The sequence below is a fragment of the Eschrichtius robustus genome, chromosome 10 (assembly GCF_028021215.1).
Source record: "Eschrichtius robustus isolate mEscRob2 chromosome 10, mEscRob2.pri, whole genome shotgun sequence".
Classification (NCBI taxonomy): domain Eukaryota; kingdom Metazoa; phylum Chordata; class Mammalia; order Artiodactyla; family Eschrichtiidae; genus Eschrichtius; species Eschrichtius robustus.
This window is the reverse complement of record NC_090833.1, coordinates 47,851,827-47,872,173: the sequence shown is the minus strand read 5'-3', so window position 1 is coordinate 47,872,173 and position 20,347 is coordinate 47,851,827. Positions and strand designations below refer to the sequence as shown.

The 20,347-nt window shown below is 36.2% G+C and overlaps 1 protein-coding gene across 3 annotated transcripts in view; it reads right to left on the bottom strand.

Annotated features, from left to right (window-relative positions):
- Positions 1-1,816: 1,816 nt before the first annotated feature.
- Positions 1,817-20,347, bottom strand: part of ABHD17B (abhydrolase domain containing 17B, depalmitoylase) — a 36,667-nt gene continuing 18,136 nt past the window's right edge. For 2 of the 3 annotated variants that reach the window (XM_068552222.1, XM_068552224.1), the window contains exons 2-4: positions 10,685-11,154; positions 6,248-6,427; positions 1,817-3,341 (exon numbers count right to left, since the gene is read on the bottom strand). In XM_068552222.1, coding sequence (XP_068408323.1) covers positions 3,122-3,341; positions 6,248-6,427; positions 10,685-11,151 — 867 coding nt within the window. In that variant the 5' untranslated portion in view covers positions 11,152-11,154 and the 3' untranslated portion in view covers positions 1,817-3,121. Of the gene's footprint in view, positions 3,342-6,247; positions 6,428-10,684; positions 11,155-11,450; positions 11,569-20,347 lie in introns of all 3 variants that reach the window. The other variant, XM_068552223.1, reaches the window with a different exon arrangement.

Below are 20,347 nucleotides of genomic sequence, written 5' to 3'. Positions count from 1 at the left end.
GCCAAGGTCACAGATCTAATTACTGTCAGTTGAGAAGAGTGCCCAGATCTGATTGCCAATTCTACATCATACTGTCCTTCTCCTAGATGCCACAGAGCAGGCAATCCTTTGATTAGGTAGAACTCTAAATGGAATATAAAATCTTAAAGGCACTTTAAAGACGGTTCATGTAGTTCAATTTCTCATTTAAATCTGAAATTTCTTCTGTAGCACTGTCAGATGTCATTCAGCTTCTGCTCCAGTGGTTAACATACTCACTTACCCTTCAGAGGTGATCCCTTTCCTTGATGGACAAAGAGCCATAAATTCTCTCTTACACTGAGCTCTCATCTGCCATTTTGCAACTTTCACCTAGTTCCACCGAGTCAAAAAGGATAAATTGTACATACCTGTCAAATATGTGAAGACAGCTATCACTCCTCAGTCATATAATCCTTCAGTTATTCTTTGGGTTTCAGTTTATGGGATTCTTCCCAACTTGGTAAAAACACCCCAGGATTTGCTCTAATTTAATATCCTTTCACTGCATCCTGAAATTAGTATTGCAGATGTGGTTTGACCAGCACTTTGTATATGAGATTTATTTCCCCATGATCAATTTTTCATCACCATCATCTTTTCAGGTTGTAAACAATTGGCTCAAATGTTATTTCCAGCAAGTTAAAATCTTTTTTTTCTTAAATTATGTTTTTGCTCCAGTTTTTTTTTTTTTAAATAATTTATTTTTGGCTGTGTTGGGTCTTCATTGCTGCGTGCAGGTTTTCTCTAGTTGCAGCAAGCTGGGGCTACTCTTCCTTGTGGTGGGCGGGCTTCTCATTGCGGTGGCTTCTCTTGTTGCAGAGAACGGGCTCTAGGGTGCACGGGCTTCAGTAGTTGTGGCGCACAGGCTCAGTAGTTGTGGCTCACGGGCTTAGTTGCTCCACAGCATGTGGGATCTTCCCAGACCAGGGATTGAACCCGTGTCCCCTGCATTGCAGGTGGATTCTTAACCACTGCACCACCAGAGAAGTCCCCAGATATTTTTCATCTATAAGCTCTTGACAAGTGTAGTTTCCTATTTTTTTCAATGTTTTTCTACTATTTCTAGAATAATGATAAGATACCATGTGTGATTGTGCCCCTAACTAGCTTGCCAGCCGCCAGCCTCATTCCTCTGCCATCATTTCCCCTTGACCTCTGACCGGTGTTCTTAATTTCAAACGCACCATCCTTCCTCTAGGCTTCCACATACTGTTCCCCTTGGGCCACCCAGGCCCAATCTTTTCTTAGTCATCCTTCAAAGCTCAGTTCAAATACCACTTCTTTGTGGGACTCCTCCTTGCCCTTCTTCCCATGTTCCCTCAAGAGTACCTTTTACCTATTATAATACCCTACAAAGCTCCTTCAGCCTTATACAAACAGTAATAATACTTGTGCAATAAGGTGTCTGTCTCCTCAGTTATACTGTGAAGGCTGTGAGGACAAGGTTGATGTCTATCTTCATCCGGCAAAGGGTTTTGAATGATTTAAACATTCAGTAAGTATCTGTTGAATGAATGAGTGAATACTGAATTAGTGTGATCAATATTTTGATTTTCCCAGGTGATCAAAGAAAACAGTTAAACTCTGGGGTATATGTTGTACAAAGAAGGAAACGTACAGGCTTTAAGACAATCTTGAGAAGGAAAAACCTCTCTAAAAGAAAGAAGGAATAATACAATTTAGAAAACTATAGATCCATGTACTATAAAGATGAATGGTAATTTTTTTTTTAGTCCTTGTAGTAAGTAGGGAGTGAGGAGCATGGAAGGAAAACAAGCACAGCTGAGTGGCATATTTTTGTTTTACTGTTAATTTGACACATCTGAACCAAAGCATTCACAATACTTGATATACTTTGAAGAGAATCATACACTATAGTCTTAGACATAACCACAGAACAAGCAGAACAATTAAAACTACATAAGGCCTTAAAATATATCCACAGTGTGTATTATTTCAATATTCATTCATTTACAAATTAGACTACATACCATTAATTTTATTTTTATTTTTCTTTCATTGTTTTATTCAAGCAGGATTCATTCAAGGAAAGGCAACTTAGTTTTTGTGTGAGCTTTATTTTTTTCACTACATTCGTTAATATAAAAGTTATGAATTAAACGTTTTCTTATCTCCTGCGTCCAGGAGTAAATCCATGAAATTCTCAGATAGTAATCCAAAACAACAGGTCCTATTCTTAAAAATAGTCAAAGGGAAGAGGGATCAAATAGCCAGTCTGTTTGTGGTCTTAAAGAACATCTAATGGACTTTCAGGTTTTCTAGTAGTGACAGTATCGCATTTCTACGAGATTAGTCAAAATTTAAAACATTGCGTACAAAATTATTCTTGAAGCTCTAAATGCCTTTTAAATTACTAAAATGAAAAATTTAAGTAGTTGCCCCACAGTACCAAACTTATAAATCAAAACTAGTTAAAATTCAGTGCTATTGTGACTTCTCATTTACAAGGTAACTAGTGGGTAAATTAACAAATGGCATAAAAATTAAGACTTACATCATTTTTTTAAAGGAGAACATGTATGATAACCAGGGAATACAGAAAATTCAATGTATTTTACAATAAAATAACCTTTAAATCTCTATCCCTGTACAACAGGGTTTAGGTCATCTTTAGTGAACTTGCATGTTTTCATACAGTTTATTCTGAGTACTTGAATTGTTTTAGATATACGCTTTTTATTGAAAGAATATTACATTTGTATACCAGGATAAGATTTAGTACATTGAGATGTTTTAAAAATATTTATAAATTTGCTTCTGATATGCAAAAGCATTTGGCAATACTTTCATAGCATTTGATCTTATAGAATTAAAATTCATACAGTACTCATCTTGATGTTTAAAAAAAAAAAATTCACAGAAAAAATATAAATTACACAGCCTGACTGCATGATACTGTTATTTCCAGTTTCTAGTTTGGTAATTAAAACCTTCATTAAGTCTGTTAACAAATCATTACCTGTACATTTATGAAGGCAACTGACATGATTTGCAAACAAAACCTTCAGGTTTTATGTTATTTACCAAAGAGTGCAGTTCAGCAAGAATGAAAACCCAGTATGCAAATTTTCAGAATATTTTACAAATTTACCAGTTCCTGTGACACAAACTGTTTCAATCTTTCAAGATACTGTCCATAAAGTTCCACATCATTGTGACCTGCCCCTTCAACCCACAGAGGCTCCACAGGTCTTTGGCAACGCTCAAACAATGCGAGGCCATGTGAAAAGTCAATGACTTCATCTTCAGTCCCATGAATTATTAATACTGGAGAGGTAATCTTAGAGATTTTGTCAATGCTGTAGGGAAAGAGAAGGAGGAAAGAAGTCAACAAATTAAGTTTGAAAAGGAAACAAAACAAATTTTCTTGTGTTATATTAGATAATTTAAACATCAGAACCATCTTTCAATCAATTCAGAAGGGATGGATACCTCTTGGATTTCAAATAAGATTTAAAAGTCATCTTTACATTACTCCCTACCTTAAGATTATCTGAGGATGTTAACTTCATGCACTTCTGTTTTGAGGGAATCCCTCAATAATTATAGTCATCCTACTTCGCCTTTGTACAATGTTGATATTTTAGCACAGAAACTTAGGTTGCAAGGAGAGGAAGAAACCAAGGACCATTTCAGCTATGTGCTAACTTCATAGCTCTCTGCGTTCACATTTTTTTCTCCCTCCCAATATCCTACTAAAATGACAGCAAAATGTTTTTTTTGTTTTGGGTATTTACTACAAAAATAGGAAGAATATAATAAAACATAACATTTTGGAGCTGGAAAGCAGATGAATATGTGAGATAACAGGTTAAAAGTATAGGAGAAAACACAATTTTTAAGAGAATAGAAGGGTAAAGTGAAGAAACAATCCAATTTATATCATGGAATACCCCAGAAGGCTAGGAACTGACATGCAGATAAAGGCGGGTGATTCAAATCTACAGAATTTGTTCAAAGTCTGTTTAAGAAATAGTGTCCTGCACCCCCGCCCCCCCGCTCCCCCAGTTCTTTTCTTTCCCCTTCCTTTTGCAGCTGGGTAACTGCCCTCTACCTAAAACTGGAGGGTTTGTGTACTAGGGGATTGCCGGACACAGTTTAAGGCAGAGGTACCAAATAGCAAGTAAACATATACATGTTGGCTGCTATGAACCCATTTTCCCTACTGGGCTCTCAGAATGCTGGCAGCCAAGCCTCCACCTTTTAAGAGATAGTTGTAGGAAGAGTCTTCTTTGGAGACTATATATCTGCCTTAAGAGGAAAGATAAATACTGACATTGGGGGTGGGATCCCCACCTAACTGGCTTGGCCAGATCACTGGATAGCGAAACTCACAGTCAACAAGTCTTAATTCCCCACACTTCAGGTCAGCTCTTTAGTTCCTTACTCTTCCATGTGAGCACACAAGTAAGAATTATCGGACATCAGAGGAGAGCACTTTACATATAAGACAAGGATCAAAATAAACAGTAAAAAAGGGCAACTTGGAAGAGACAAACAATACAAAGAAGAACCCTTACAAAGAACAATTCTTTAAAAATTTTCTGAGAGAGAGAGGCACAAGGCATTATAACTATAAAATGAGGACAGAATCTTGAAAAAGAAGAAAATCATCAATGAAATAATTCAAGGCAGCATTTGGTAAGGAAAAAATGCTTGGGTATATTATTTGCTGTCAACTCTTCAATAGTAGAGGAATTAAATAAAAAAGGAAACATTTGATCTTTTTCAAACAGTTTACTGTTAGTGCTGCACTCTCTGTTGGTGCAGCTGAAATGAAAGAGGGAGCTAAACAGAGATGTAACTTGGCAATAGTTTACCCCAAATGTCTCCCTATCATTCCTACCATTCAGCTACAAAGTATAATGCACATACCTTCCAATCTACCATTTTCTAAAACAAAAACAAACCCCCAATAAATGTAAAAACCAAAAACCTCCCACAGTCTGCTCTGGTGATAATATCGTATGCTCCCATACGCTTCCCTACCAAAGTAACCCCTTACTGGCTAATGAAGAAAAAATTTGTTTTGAAATGACCCTTGCTGTTCTTATAAAGAATCAAGTGGTGACTTGGCCTGTGGCCTATCTATCATTCACAAAGAATCTTTGTATTGCTGCCAATTTGGGAAAGGACATAAGACTGAAATTTGCCAGCCTGTCACTTCTTGCCTTCTTCCTTTCTTTGAGAAAAACAGGCCATCAATTTTTTTGTTAACAATGAAGAAGAACTAGTGGGAACTACCATCCTGTGTTGAGACGCATGAGGAAAAGTAGCCCTTCTTTTAAATTTGTCTAACACTTATGTTTGCAGACTCTGTGGGGGCAATAATTATTCTAGCTCATTTAAGACTCAACATTTTCGCAATTCACTTCTTTTGTAAATCACTAATTAGACACCGTTCATTCATTTTTTACAGAAGATTTAAAAAAAATTTTTATTTATTTTTGGCTGCGTTGGGTCTTCGTTGCTGAGCGCGGGCTTTTCTCTGGTTGCCGTGCGTGGGCTTCTCATTGCGGTGGCTTCTCTTGTGAAGCACAGGCTCTAGGTACATGGGCTTCAGTAGCTGTGGCACGCGGGCTCAGCAGTTGTGGCTCGCAGGCTCTAGAGCACAGGGTCAGTAGTTGTGGCACACAGGCTTAGTTGCTGTGAGGCATGTGGGACCTTCCCAGACCAGGGCTCGAACCCGTGTCCCCTGCATTAGCAGGCGGATTCTTAACCACTGTGCCACCAGGGAAGCCCCGTTCATTCATATTTATGCACATGTGTCTCATTTTCCCTCTACTTGTTCCTCTCCTCCAGTATTATGCACCTCACTGGATGGTACTATCGTCCATTAGCAGCTCAAGTCAGAAACCTGGGAATTATATTCAAATTCTTTTGTTTAGCATCCTATATACAGTCTGACATTTAGTTCTATCAATTTTTTCTCAAATTCACTCTCTTATCTCCAATACTAGTGCCACCATCTGGGGTTTAAGGCTCTTAGCACTTTTCACTTGGGTTACTAATGCTCAAACACTTCAGCCTTCTGACAGATGTCCTGCCACCACATTCTTCACAAATTAATTTTTCCACAATTTCTATAATATATGTAAAATAGGAGCTCATGGCTGAGTGAACTGTATCATGAATACCTTAAGTGATGGAAAAAAATTCCCTCAAAAGTTTCTTCGAATTAAACTAATTGAATATTAATACTTACTTTGGGAATGCATCAAAACAGTAGGTCTTCTTGGTATCAGGAAAAGCGACTCGCATTCCTGAGGTCAAAGGAGAATGAAGAATAACAGCAGCACTCTCATACCGAGCAGCGAGATCCACAGATGGTACTGTCCCTATACTTTGGCCATATATAATCACATTTTCAGGGCGAATGCCATATCTACAAAGTTCACAAGTTTAAAAAAAAAGAGTTGGAGAGTCAGACTGGTATGAAGTGTTCAATCACTAATAAGGACTTAATCTTAAAAAAGAAGGACAGAATGAGACAACGTCAATAAATTTATATTTAAAATTTAAGTTTCTTAGTCATCACTAACATTTAATACCACAATAAAATCTATATTCAGTTATGTCATCTGTTTCAAGTCTACCTTTTGGAAAAATAATGGCTGAGGTCTCTTAAAATTTTAATCTTAAGGAATGAATTAATTAAATCATTTATGGAATTCAATGTAGCATATTATTGACTATATTTGGAACATATGTCACTAATATTTTAATGGACTGATGTTTAATGGAGATTTAGTGTTTATTTTCCATTCAATGTAAAAAAGGTTCTTTATTTCTCTAGGCATTAAAAGTGGTTCATTTTATTTTCTGAAGTTGGTCATAGTGATGAAAATGCAACATACGGTTACAGTATGGAATGATGAATAAAATATATGTATTATTTTAGCCAAGAGCAAATTACTTATTTTTCTTGAGATTTGCATTTATTTACCCATAGAAATGGACTAATGATAGGAAAGATCAATAGATGAATGAGAATTCCAAAAGCCACATGGGTCAGTGATTTATGAATACTTCCTTTAAAAATGATTCAGATTTAAATATATGAACTCACTAACTCAATTATATTGGGTATATACTATGTTCCAGGCATTGTTACTTGTCTACAGTATAACTGTCCTAACTACAAACTGCAAGTGTAAGTGAGGTACTATAGGAGCTAATGAATGTGGGATTAAGGGCTAGAGTGACATCAAATATGCCTTTCCACTTCAGCAGTCTGACAGCAGTCATTTCTGGATGCTAAGGGCCATTTGCACAACAGCTTTCAGTCTTCTGAAAATGTGATAAAGCTTTCCAAGTATCTGAACATTCACCAGGAAAGAGCAAGACAAACCCTATGTGCTCCCTATGGCTCTTCCCAGGGGCACAGGAGTATTTGGACTATCCAGGTGGTGATATACCTCTCCATAGTTTCTTCAAATCAGTCCTACAGAAGAATTTGGACCATGTCCCAAAGATTGGGCTCCATCTACTCCAGACTGACTCTAAATGTAACTAAACTCAGAAAAGCTTTTTTTGGACTTCCTTGGTGATGCACTGTTTAAGAATACGCCTGCCAACGCAGGGGACACAGGTTTGATCCCTGGTCTGGGAAGATCCCACATGCCGCGGAGCAGCTAAGCCCATGTGCCACAACTACTGAGCCTGCACTCTAGACCCCGTGAGCCACAACTACTGAGCCCGAGTGCCACAACTACTGAGCCCGAGTGCCACAACTACTGAAGCCCGTGCACCTAGAACCCATGCTCCGCAACGAGAAGCCACCACAATGAGAAGCCCGCGCACCACAACTAAGAGTAGCCCCCGCTCGCCGCAACTAGAGAAAGCCCGCGCGCAGCAATGAAGACCCAACGCAGCCAAAATAAATAAATAAATAAATAAATAAATAAATAAATAAATTCTCTACACAGAATCTTCAAAAAAAAAAAGTAAAGCTTTTTTCTTTGCAACAGACCTAGCTTCATAGGAATGAAGAAATTAGGAAAATGAACATTTGCAGCATCGCATCAGCATAATGCTTGGGGCTGCATGGATGCTGTTTAGCTGAACGGCAGAACTGTTGGTGGCAATGATGGGTTTTAGGCTAAAGCTAGCAACGGCAAGGCTCCAGAGTAGCAGAAGCAGCTGCCAATTTACCATCAGAGGACTCAAAAGCAGTAACAGAATTTCAGAATAGTACACGTTAGAAAGGACTTCAGAGACCATCTAATCTAGGTTGGCTGCTTACTGAGCAGATGTTCAAAGTCAGAGTAAGTTAATGACAGAGCTATAATTAGAACCCAGGTATCCTGACTCCAGGTCCAGTGCCTTTTCTATTACAGCACACAGATAATGAGCTCAAATACTGTGGAGGAAAGGCTGTATAGTGAATATTCATACTTTATTTTCTGTTGATCCATCAGAAGTTCAGAAACATGGTTACTATAGAAAATCAATTATCCTTAAAGGGAGGTTATTCAAATAATAATTATTTAAGTTCATTATTTTTTCCCTTCCTGGTTACTTAAGCCCTTTTTTACTTTAATTAAGTAAATGAAAGGCATGAATTCTAATTACACACATTTTATTAGGTGATAGAATTCAAGAACTGCAAAGAATCTTGGAGATCATTTAACTCAACCTCTTCATTAAACAGACTAAGAAACAGAGGCTCAGAAAAATTAAATAAATTTCCCAAGACTTCCTCACCTTACTAACTCTTCCAACCATATTTAGAGTTCAACATAAGAGAAATTTTAAGTCTGAAATTCTATGCTAAACTAGTATGTGGGACTAGGTAGCAATTTATCTGTTCTACTCCTATTCTTCATTCATACTGGTCAAGTGTATAAAAAGATTAATTAATTAAGACTAGAAATCACTTTAGAAAGTTTCCTGTAAATTGATATCCGATAAGATTTAAAAAATAATAATAAAGCTGACCACTTACAAGAGGGGATTCTTTTACATAAACATAGAAAGAACACTTAACTGGATACTAACATGTTTTGCTTGAATAAATTTATACTTTTGTGATACTTGGAAGCACTAATAATGAAGGTTATCTGCTTTTAGCACCTTTAAAAACTATACTAATTCACTGAAGTTGAATTATAGTATGTGAATTATATTGCAATAAATCTGTTATTAAAAAATTATCATATTTTCCTGACAGGTATTATATATACTATATTCAACTGGCTGAATCTGAAAGGGGGAACTCAGTTTTGTTTGCAGGCCTGAGGGGACTGACATGAGTATAACCAAAGCATATTTTGACTGTGGTCATTTAAGGTAGTTTTTAAGTTTATAAATTTTTACCACTCTGTGCCTGCCTCCCTCCCACCCCCAAACTCCATAATTACTACTTACCATCTATTTTTTTCTTACTTGCCAGAAATATGTTTTCATACCATTTCAATTGATTTAAGAATCCCTTTTATACAGAACTCTGCTATGAGACCATAGTTTTACTATACATCTTGGAGGGGTAAATGTTTCTAAGGATATTTTCTAAAAAAGGTTATATCTACTAATGAAACTGAGAAAGTTCTTCCCAACTAACTGAAACCATTAATATTTAAACATTAAATTAGGAATGGTAATTTTCTTTATGTACTCTAGCTTCAGTCTAAAATACTCTAGACGGATTTCCCTGGTGGTGCAGTGGTTAAGAATCCGCCTGCTAATGCAGGGGACACGGGTTCGAGCCCTGGTCTGGGAAGATCCCACATGCTGCGGAGCAACTAAGCCCGTGCGCCACAACTACCGAGCCTGCGCTCTAGAGCCGGAGAGCCACAACTACTGAAGCCCGCGTGCTACAACTACTGAAGCCCGCGTGCCTAGAGCCTGTGCTCCGCCACAAGAGAAGCCACCGCGGTGAGAAGCCTGCTCATCGCAACTAGAGAAAGCCTGCGCGCAGCAACGAAGACCCAACGCAGCCAAAAAAAAAAAAAAAAAAAAAACAAAAAACCAAACCAAAAAAAAAACACCTCTGGAAGTCAGGCAGCTTATTAATGTACAATGAGGAATAATTTGTACTAAGGTATCTTTCTGTTTAGTGTACATTAACTGTCTGATGAGAAAATACACTGAAGTATACAAAATTGCAATACTTTTCAAGAAAAATTTATAAGTATCTTCGTGACTAGAAAAGACTGTTATTTCTATTTATTAATTTTTAATTATTAATTATATAAAATGATGCAAACCCTGCCTTAGGATTTTAACAATCTAGCCTCTTACTCTGTTAATGACAGATCAAGTGAATGATTAGCTAAATCACTGTTTTCTTCATTCCCTTGAAATGTTGCAACTTTGAATAAACATTTTTATACCACAATCCAATAAGTTTCTAAAACCAAACATTTTTCACTGGCTTACATTTTTAGGAAAATCACACACACACACACACACACACACACACACACACACACACACACAAGCTGTCAAACTCTTTTATGCTATTATACAAAATTTAAAATTACAATCTAAAAGTGTAACTCTTCATAGGTTTATCCTGGTAAATATAATCTTTATTTAGTACTTCAAGATGTGTTACAAGAACAGATTTTATTCTATTCTTATACAAGACAATTTTATCAGCCATCACAAATGTGGAAAACAATTCCCAATCACCATTTACCTTGTCCTAAGAGCAAGCCAAGCAGCTTCTATGTCTGCATAGAGGTTCTTCTCTGTTGGTTTCCCAGAACTTGCACCATATCCAGAATAATCATATGAGAATATATTACAATTAATCCGTGATCCCAGTCCTATGTAAAAGCTGCTCATCTGACCAAGATCAACAGCATTTCCGTGTGAAAAGAGTAAAGTGTATTTGGCATTGGGTGAGCAACGCACAAACATGCAGGCAATTCTGTTGCCTTTACTGGTTCTAGTCATGAAACACTCAATAGCATCTTTTTCTCTAGAAGAATATTGCCAGTCTGCTCGTTCTGAGAGGTGTAACGTCCAGCGGCTTCCACTTTCATCACACATCAGCGTGTAAGTTGGATCAGGTGGCAAAAATGCTAATTTTGAAGCAATTTTCCCTGGACAAGGTGGACAGCAGAAGAGGCAACATAGCTCACTAAATGAAAGATTATTCATCTTCTGAAAAAGAAAAGAATAGTCAATGTTTTAATCACTCAATGTCCATTCTGCATTTGCATACAATAAAAGTTAAAACAAAGACACCAGTAAATTCTACTAGTGGACAGTGTCTACTACTATTATATGAAGTATGCTTTCCCAAATAGATTTTTGGCATCTTTCTAGAAACACTTTAAATCGTGAGGTGAGGCAAATATTCCTGACCAGGAAACAGACTCAAATACTATATGACATGTTGCAAATAGTAGTTTATATTTTATAACACTTAACCAAAATATGAAAAATGATAGTCTTACCAGAGAGGTATAAAATTGTTATTTCTCCACAAATAACAACATAGTAGGTATGAAATATCCTTAGTTAGCTTGTAATTTCTGTATAACTCAGTGAAAATTCTCAGAATCTCGTGAGAAGCTAGGGATTTAACATAATATAGTAAATATACAATAATAGCACTGATGAAGCACTTACTATTTGTCAGGCATTGTGCTAAGGGTTCTATGCATATTAGCATGTTCAATCCTCTAAGCAACCCTATATGGTAGTCTGAGAAAAGAAACCTGCACAAGGTGAGGCAGTGAGGGAGCCAGGATTTGACACCAGGCTCTGTCATTGTCCTACATCACTGGGCTACACTGCTTCAAGGGCTCAGAACACTATTTGTCTCAGAAGCTTATTATTTTAGTCATATTTGTCTCAGAAGCCTATTATGTTAGCCATAGTGCCAATGGCCTAAATAACCTGTAAAACATTAAAATGTGTATATGAATATATGTATGTATGCAATTATTGCCCAAATTAAGAAGGCATTATTATGGAAAAAAGATCTGCTCAAGGAAAATTTCCTAAATTTCCTAAATTTCGATGGAAATGAGCATAAGGTTTGAAGTCAGAGAGAGTTGTGGTAGCACTTACTAGCCGTGTGCCCTTGGGCAAATTATTTACCTCTTTGACCCTCACTGTCTTCATAAGTAAATGAGGCCAATGCCTACAATGGACAGAGTGGTTGTGAAGAACAAATATAATGATATCGTTAAGGCATTTAACATAGTAATGGCCGTAGAGCTGACACACTCAGAAATGGTCCACTTTCTCCTATGCCTTTTTCATCAATATTTTAAAAGTATCCACAGCTCATATTAACTCAGAAACAAAATAAAGTGCTACTTGTTTGCCCTACCAGCATTTCCTAATTATCCTTTCTTAAATTCCTCTCTCTTTTTAGCAGTAGACCATTGCTTAGTTCCAGGAAGAAGGCATTCAAAACAAACACCTTCCAGAGGTTTGGTGGCACCTAATTTTCTCCAAAAAATCTAAATAAAAGGATAGGAAAAAAAAAAGTACTTCACCATACCAAAAAATGAGAAACTATCGCCTCAGGAGAGTGACTGAAGTGTTAAGTACATATGGAAAGACAGGAATGCCTTTTTCATTAATTACTGATTCAAAATCTAGTTTATACTGCTTAATACAAATGTGTTAATTTCCCAGTGTGAACTAATTAGGTAGAAAGAAGAAGCAGAAACAGCACAGAGAGAGAAGAAGAGTAGGAGTGACATGAAAGGCTTCAAAGATGAGTAAGGGAAAGGCAGAAAAATGTCTCTTGGCTAATGGGAAGCACCTTTACTTGTTATTCTATTTTTATTCCCTTTCAGCCTTCAAAATGAATATAGCCCGAATAAGTTAATGTCTTACTCTGGTTGGAACAAGAGTCATATAGAACAGAAATGACAACTAGGTGTCATCCTTAGTGCTAACTCTAATTGGCTCCATGACATGTTGTACTGAGGAGGACTCTGAGAGCATGCCCAGGGCTTAGCAGGCAAAGAATGTGTGATAAATTAGCAAAGTCTACTACAGAATTTGGCTACAAATCTATTATCCGGGTCAGGAGGATAAAGGATCTGGTGAAGATGGCAGAGAAGGGAGTTCAAAGGGTCAGTTCCAAAGAAGGAGATGATCCCCAAAACAAAAACAAACAAACAAAAAAACCTAAAAACAAAGAAGGAGATAACCTGGAAAAAGAAGATGAGGTAGAAGGTACAATATATCAGTGCTATCCGTTTAATAATCTGCCTATGGTCATTTCTTAACCCCAATTACCTTACATGCCCATCAACTGCTGACCCTCAAGAGCATATTAAAAGCTTGATTAAGTAAACTGTATATAGCTCTACTATGTTCCTATAATTTACCACTTGAACATGAAGACTTTTATATACTATAATAAAGTAATTTTGAAATAAACTGGCTGACCGAACATATATAATGCTGCAGAGACGATTCTGAAGATGAACACCAAAGGAAAAAATTAGACGAGAAAAAGCTGCAATGCCAGGGTCAAGTCAAATGAAAGACAACCTGACCTTCTTAATGGTGGCAAAAGAAATTATTCCTACCTCCACTGCCTCAAACCCAGACAACTGGTATCCACTTAATAACATAAACTTGGAAATTATCGCTTTCTTAATGATAGGTCTGATATAGGGCAGCAACATAGACTTGCTTAAAAAAGTTATTCTCTCCTTTTCTATAAATGTGAAATTTTTCACAATAGAAAATATAAATAAAACAAATAAACCTAAGTTTTACTATGATCAGAGCTGAGCAAATTACTGAGAGAGAATATCTTATTCTTGATAAATCACTGAAATATCTTGTTAAATTTAGATAATTTAAATCCAATTTTTTTCATATAACTCACCTGAATATAAACATATTATTTACTAGTTATTTCTTGACAACAAAACCTTGAAGAGACAAGGCAGTGAGTAATCACAGGTGGAAAACAACAGAGTTATGAGAGTACACAAAAGTCATACAACAAATTGAATAATTTGTAGCTGAATTTTTGGACCAGACAAAACAAGGATTTAAAATAAGTTATAATAAACCTATTTAAAAAGAGAGAGAGAGAGAGAAGGAAGGAGTGAGAAAGAGAGAAAACTTAAAGATGAAGCAGAAAAAAGTGTCAGAAAGAAAAATTCAACTGGAATCCCTGGTATAAAAAAATCAGTATCTGAAATAAAGAATTAAACTGATGGGTTGGGTACAAGTATTGATAACAGTTGAAGAACACATTAGTGAGCTGGAAAATCAGGTTGAAGAATTCCCAGGTATGGAATCTTTCAGGGGGATGAAGAGATGGAAAATATAAAAGAAAATTTAAGGAGGATTTCAGTAGAAATACCAGTATCAATACTATAGGAGTCCCCTCCAAAAAAAGAGAGGAGAAAATAAAGACAATCAAATAATTTTTCAGAATTAAAGAGAGAAAATTCAGATTGAAATAGCTCAGAATGCCAAATAGGTATTTAAGAAAACTTTCACAGCTAGACAAATTACAGTAAATATCAAAACTGCCAGAAACAAAAATCTGAAAGTTTCCAAAAGGGAAGAACAGATTACTTACAAAGGAACAAGAATCAGATGAACATCTAACTTTTGAATAGCAACACTAGAAACCAGAAGACACTGAAGCGATAGGTTTAAAGTAAGGAAAAAGCTTTCAAGCTAGAATTTCACACAGATAAAATACCAATTTAATATGAGGATAAAATAAGGATATCTGCAGGCACACAAAAACTCAGAAGGTTTACTAAGTCAAGACCCTCTTTGAAAAACTCCAGCAAGGAGGAAAAGAAATGTAAGAGAAGTCTGAGATATCTGAGATATGACAAATAAAGAATAGTTAGTTAATATAACGTCTTTTTTGGTAAGTAAGCAATGGAGGAAAAAAAAAAAAAAAGCAGCAAAGTATATCCCTAATAACCCAGAATCAAAACTTGGGAGAATACCAATGTGGAGGGGATTGGAATAAGAGTTAGGGAGTGTTTAAGAAGTAAAAATGTGCCGGGGCACTGGTCACTTGAATTGTTTGGAATATTAATATTGATAAGCTTAAGACACAGAAGAAAAGCATGAATATGACTCTTATTTATTTATTTTGGCTGCACCATGCGGCACACGAGGTCTTAGTTCCCCGGCCAGGGATTGTACCCATGCCCCCTGCAGTGGAAGCATGGAGTCCTAATCACTGGGTCACCAGGGAATTACCATGACTCTTAATAAGTCAGACATAACCACCATAAAAATGATACTTTGATACACCTGAAGAGTAGTTATAGTTTTCATTAAAATGTCTAGCCTTGGGTATTTATCAACATGTTAAAACTCAAGAAGGAGTGTAAGCACAAAGAAATAAGAAATAAGAAATTAATGGTAGATATCAACAAAATAGAGAACAAAATGCAACAGAAAAAGAGGTCATTCTGGACCTCTAGTGCCATGCAGAGTATCTGACACATAATGAGGTTTCTAATTATTTTTTAGATGAATGAGTTAGTAAATTAAGATTAACTCAACCCTCTGCACCTCAGAAGCCCCCACAAAAGAAGGAAAAAAGTTTACAAATCACATGTTAAGAAAGAAATCCAATATATTTTGTGACAATTACTTAGGTTTCTTGTATGGGGGCAGAATAGAAGCAATCAAATAAAAATCTATGAACCTGAATGAGGGAGGGTTCAGGCAGGAAAAGCATTGCTACTTACTGAAATCATTCAGTGTGTTATAAAGCACAGAACAGAACACTCTTCCAGGGAGAAGGAAATCTTGCCCCTTTGGAAATCAATTCACAAAATGAAAGGTCAGCTCAATGTTAAACAGATGGCCCATTGTGAAAAATAAGGTTTTCCTTTTGGCGGGGGACTCAAAGTTACTTCACTTACATAGCAGGAGGAAGTTCCTAAAATTGCATGAAATAATAATTTAAGAACTTGCTTCTCCTGGTAACTTTTTCCTGCTCAATGACAAAGGAAAAAAGATGAACACCTGAGTCCTTTCTCAGCAAAACAGGAAGACTACTGTTAAAGAATGTCCTTAAATAAAATGACACACTATAATCGCCTTCCTCTCTTTTTTAAAAAAAAATAAATTTATTTATTTTTGGCCGAGTTGGGTCTTCGTTGCTGCACGTGGGCTTTCTCTAGTTGCGGTGAGCGGGGGGCTACTCTTCGTTGCGGTGCACAGGCTTCTCATTGCGATGGCTTCTGTTTTGCGGAGCACAGGCCCCAGGCGCATGGGCTTCAGTAGTTGCGGCATGCAGGCTCAGTAGCTGTGGCACACAGGTTTAGTTGCTCTGCAGCATGTGGGATCTTCCCGGACCAGGGATCGTACCCGTGTCCCCTGTATTGGCAGGTGGATTCTCAACCACTGGACCACCAGGGAAGCCCCTCCTTCCTCTCTTCTGACAGAAGAAATTATTGAAACGACTTCTGTCAATTCCTGATGTAATAACATTTACTGAAAAAAATCTCCCTTTCATCTCTTTTGTAATAGTTTCTTGGTAATGCAGATTGACTCATATTACTACCATCTACAAAGGACAATTGATTCTTTTAGGGTTCAAGATTTTGTCGTAATGAACAGAACTAGTACTCAACAGTCTTTTAAAAAAGGTTTTAGAGAAAACATTTTAAAAGTATCAATACTTATAACTTTTCTTCATTTTGTGTGGTATTTTGACAATTTCACTCTAAATAGTATCTAAGCTGATTTAAAGTCTTATCCAATTTAGAGTGTAGTCAGTAGATGATAAACTGCTTAAATTTTGATATACTAGATTTCATGTTAAGAACTACATTCTAAAGTCCAAAATGAATTTCTTTGAATTTGGCTTCATGCATGGAAATCTGGGGAATATTACATATTCTGTTTTGTAGAATGTCAGAATTTGTTACCTAGAGAATCTGCGATTACTACTTTCAGTTAGTTATACGTCTATCTATTTAGCAATCAGGCTTCAAGAAGTCCCAGTGATTCAGAATAACAGCAACACTTCCCAGAGATTAATTTTTTAAGATAAACAAATCTCTGAGCATTCAAAGACAAAAAATAACTAAAAAAGGGAAGACTGCACAAAATGTAAAGACTGGTCTGTTTGCTACTGTAAAAACAACCCATTTTTGATGCTTATCTTTGGTTATAAAAATTAAAGCCTGATGTTTTTTAAACTGACAGAAGAAACCAGAAAAAATAAAAATAAAAATAGATTTATAGCAAAGCCTGCCTAACACCAGAAATGGATAAACGAGGTAGATGTTTGATTATTAAGAGCAAGAGGTAGCAAAGATCAGAATGAAGTTCGAAGCGATGGCACAGAAGATATTCAACTATGAAAAAGCAGGAAAAAAAAAAAAATTCAGATTTTAGGTTAGTTCTGTACAAGGGGGCCATGAGCCCAACACATCCCAGTTGACTAATCCAAAGGAAATCACCATAATACTACTATACAAAGGGGGTCAATCACATACAGCTCAGTAGCCTAGGGGTGTATCTAAATCAAATTAAGCTCACTTCAGTATCCTTGGAGGGCACCAAGGGAGTTAGGTACTGCCACCCTAAGATCCAGCATGTAATCTGTAGTAGCATTTACCAAAGTACAGCAACAAGTGAAACCACACGTGTTACTGTTTTTAGAGAGCTATATATATTACAGAGTTTAATGTATACAGAGAAGTTGAATAATCACCATTAAAGAAGTTTGGCACCAGCCTTATTTTTCACTCAAGACAGAGCATCCAAAGTACTTATAATGATCAAAATTTCTGCTAAATGTTACTTAGATACGAGGTGTTTAGTACATGTTGTTTTAATACATTTTCTTATTTGTGTATGTCTTATGTAGAAATACAGCTTATGTAGCCCTTATCTCTTTGGGGTAGGTTGTATTTATTTCTTTTAGATCATTATAAGAATCAGCAGCAGAAGTACTCCACTGTCTGTGAGATCAAAGGACTTGATTGGGTGATTTTGCTAGGAAAACTTGGAAGACAGAACGCATGGGTTGTGTTACATGGGAATGGAAACTTAAAAACTTAGGAAAAGTTTTTTTAAAAAGCACTGTATTTTTTGTATTTCAAATTGGAAGGAGAAATTTGGCAAAACTATTTTCTTTTTTTTTTTTAAACTATTTTCTTTTAAAGAGTTATGTCAGTTACTTTTAAAGACAGAGTTATAATTTTTAAATACTAATAAGATACTAGAGATACTTAGTAACTGGGCCAATGTATCACTTGAAAACACCTATGAAACGTGGTTTTTGTTGGTAAATTGAACAGACGCCTTAAGAATTGCGAGTTTTAAAAAATTCAGAGGAGTTTCTCAAATAGGCAAAACATAATGGGTATGTCAAAATAAGTTTCCTTTCCCGCTGGTGAGAAAAGTTGGGGTTAGACATGTAAAGAAAGTTGAGGTCTACCAGAGGTATCAAAATAGTCCCAATCCTAGTGTTAGTATGAATTTATTTATTTTTTCTTCAGTAAAAGAAAGTTAAACAGTAAGAATCAGAAGTGAGGAAACTGGATTTATGACAAGATTATAGAAGATGGAAATTAAGGCTGAAGAGCCTATAAGCTACGCCAAGCAAACTAATTTGGATCAGCACTCCTACATAGGTCAATGTAGCCACTTCTACAGTACTTATGTTTTCCCTTAGTTTCTTATTCTTACTGCACTAATACAGGAGGCACTAACCACATACGGCTACTTAAAGTAATTAAAATTAAATATTCAGTTCCTCAGCCACACTAGCCATATGTTGACTAGTGGCTACCAAATTGCACAGTGCAGAAGGAGCATTTCCATCACTGCAGAAAGTCCTATCGGGCAGTGCTGAACTAAAAGCTTTTAAACCCAGGCAATGCAGAACCAAAATTTACACGCTTCGTATCCATACTAGCTTTAAATGTTGGAGCTCCTTCCTCTCCAGTCTTTCCATCATAGTACATATAAGCTATTTTTATAGGTCCTGTTGAACAATGTAACCACCCAGAACTAAATGAGATTACCTATACAATACTGTTTTAGAAGATTACTATCTTGATAAAAATATTACATCAAACCCAACCTTAATGTAAAAGCCATTTTATTTAAAACGAGGAATGCAAATCAATTAGACTATCCATACATTTTAATGCATGGTTTTAATGTGTCAAAGGAATTCAATATTCTTGAAAGGTTCCTTGTATGCTGGAGTTGCAAGTAAACCATAAGAAACTATACGAACATTTGTGATTATGAGTTAACTAATTTCTGAACACAGCCCATACAGTATTCTAAACACTTAAAATCCTGATAATCCACTTAAGCAATGCCTGAACAAAGTGAATCAAGTTTTCCTGATTAAGTAGGACAGGTTGTCGACTTTTGCATATGCTAATATCACAGATTCCCATAAAACTCTTGGTGACTGGACAGTGCAATTTCAAAGCCACACCTATACACGTTACTAAGCATAAGCTAAAACATGAACAGGCACACATTTCCCTACCCATAATCATCAGTTTTTGGCACTTCTAATGAAAAACTTTCCAAAACATGCTTATCCTCAAAGTTCACAGAAAAGCTGTCAACGTACGTTGGTGAAGATATTCCACAAATATACATTATTTTCTCCACATTTATAATAAGTAAAATCTGTTTCTGGGACATTTTCCAGGTGAAAACACACTACACACCTTAAAATACCCATCTACAGCACAATATAATTAAAGTAGTCATAAGTTATAGAAAATTTAGGGACTATTGATGATTATAAATGATGAACACAATCTTCTTCAAAAAGAGGGCTTATATTACTGGTATCCCAATTCGAATTCCTAAGAGTTATAAAAGAGATTATAAAACCATTTACCATCAACAATGAACAAGTACCCAATCAGCCATTCCTTATCAAGTAGTAAATAAAATAAGCTGTTCCAATAAAGTAAGAAACCACCTAGCAACGGCGAAGTTTCTGTTCTCAGGCAACTGAATTGCAGTAAAATATCCTGGACCCAGAGTCAAGACAGAAATGTAAATGGTGATAACACTAATACTATATTCAAATAATTATTACACAGGCTGCATAATTAAAATTACTAAAATACTAAAAAGAAACATTGTAATTATAAAAAGTATTACAAGACATGGTTTAAAAAAAGTCAAAACACAAGAGGTTAAAAAATAAAAAGTAAGTCTTTCTGCCAGGCTAAAATAAGTACTGGTTAAAAGTCAATTTAAGAATTCAGTTCCCTAGATACTCTTCCCAACTCAGAAGACCAGAGGTTTACATTGGAAGAATCTTCTCTGAGGAATCAGACTAATCTGAAAGAAAGATCGAACGATACTTATATGGCAGAGGTTACATGGG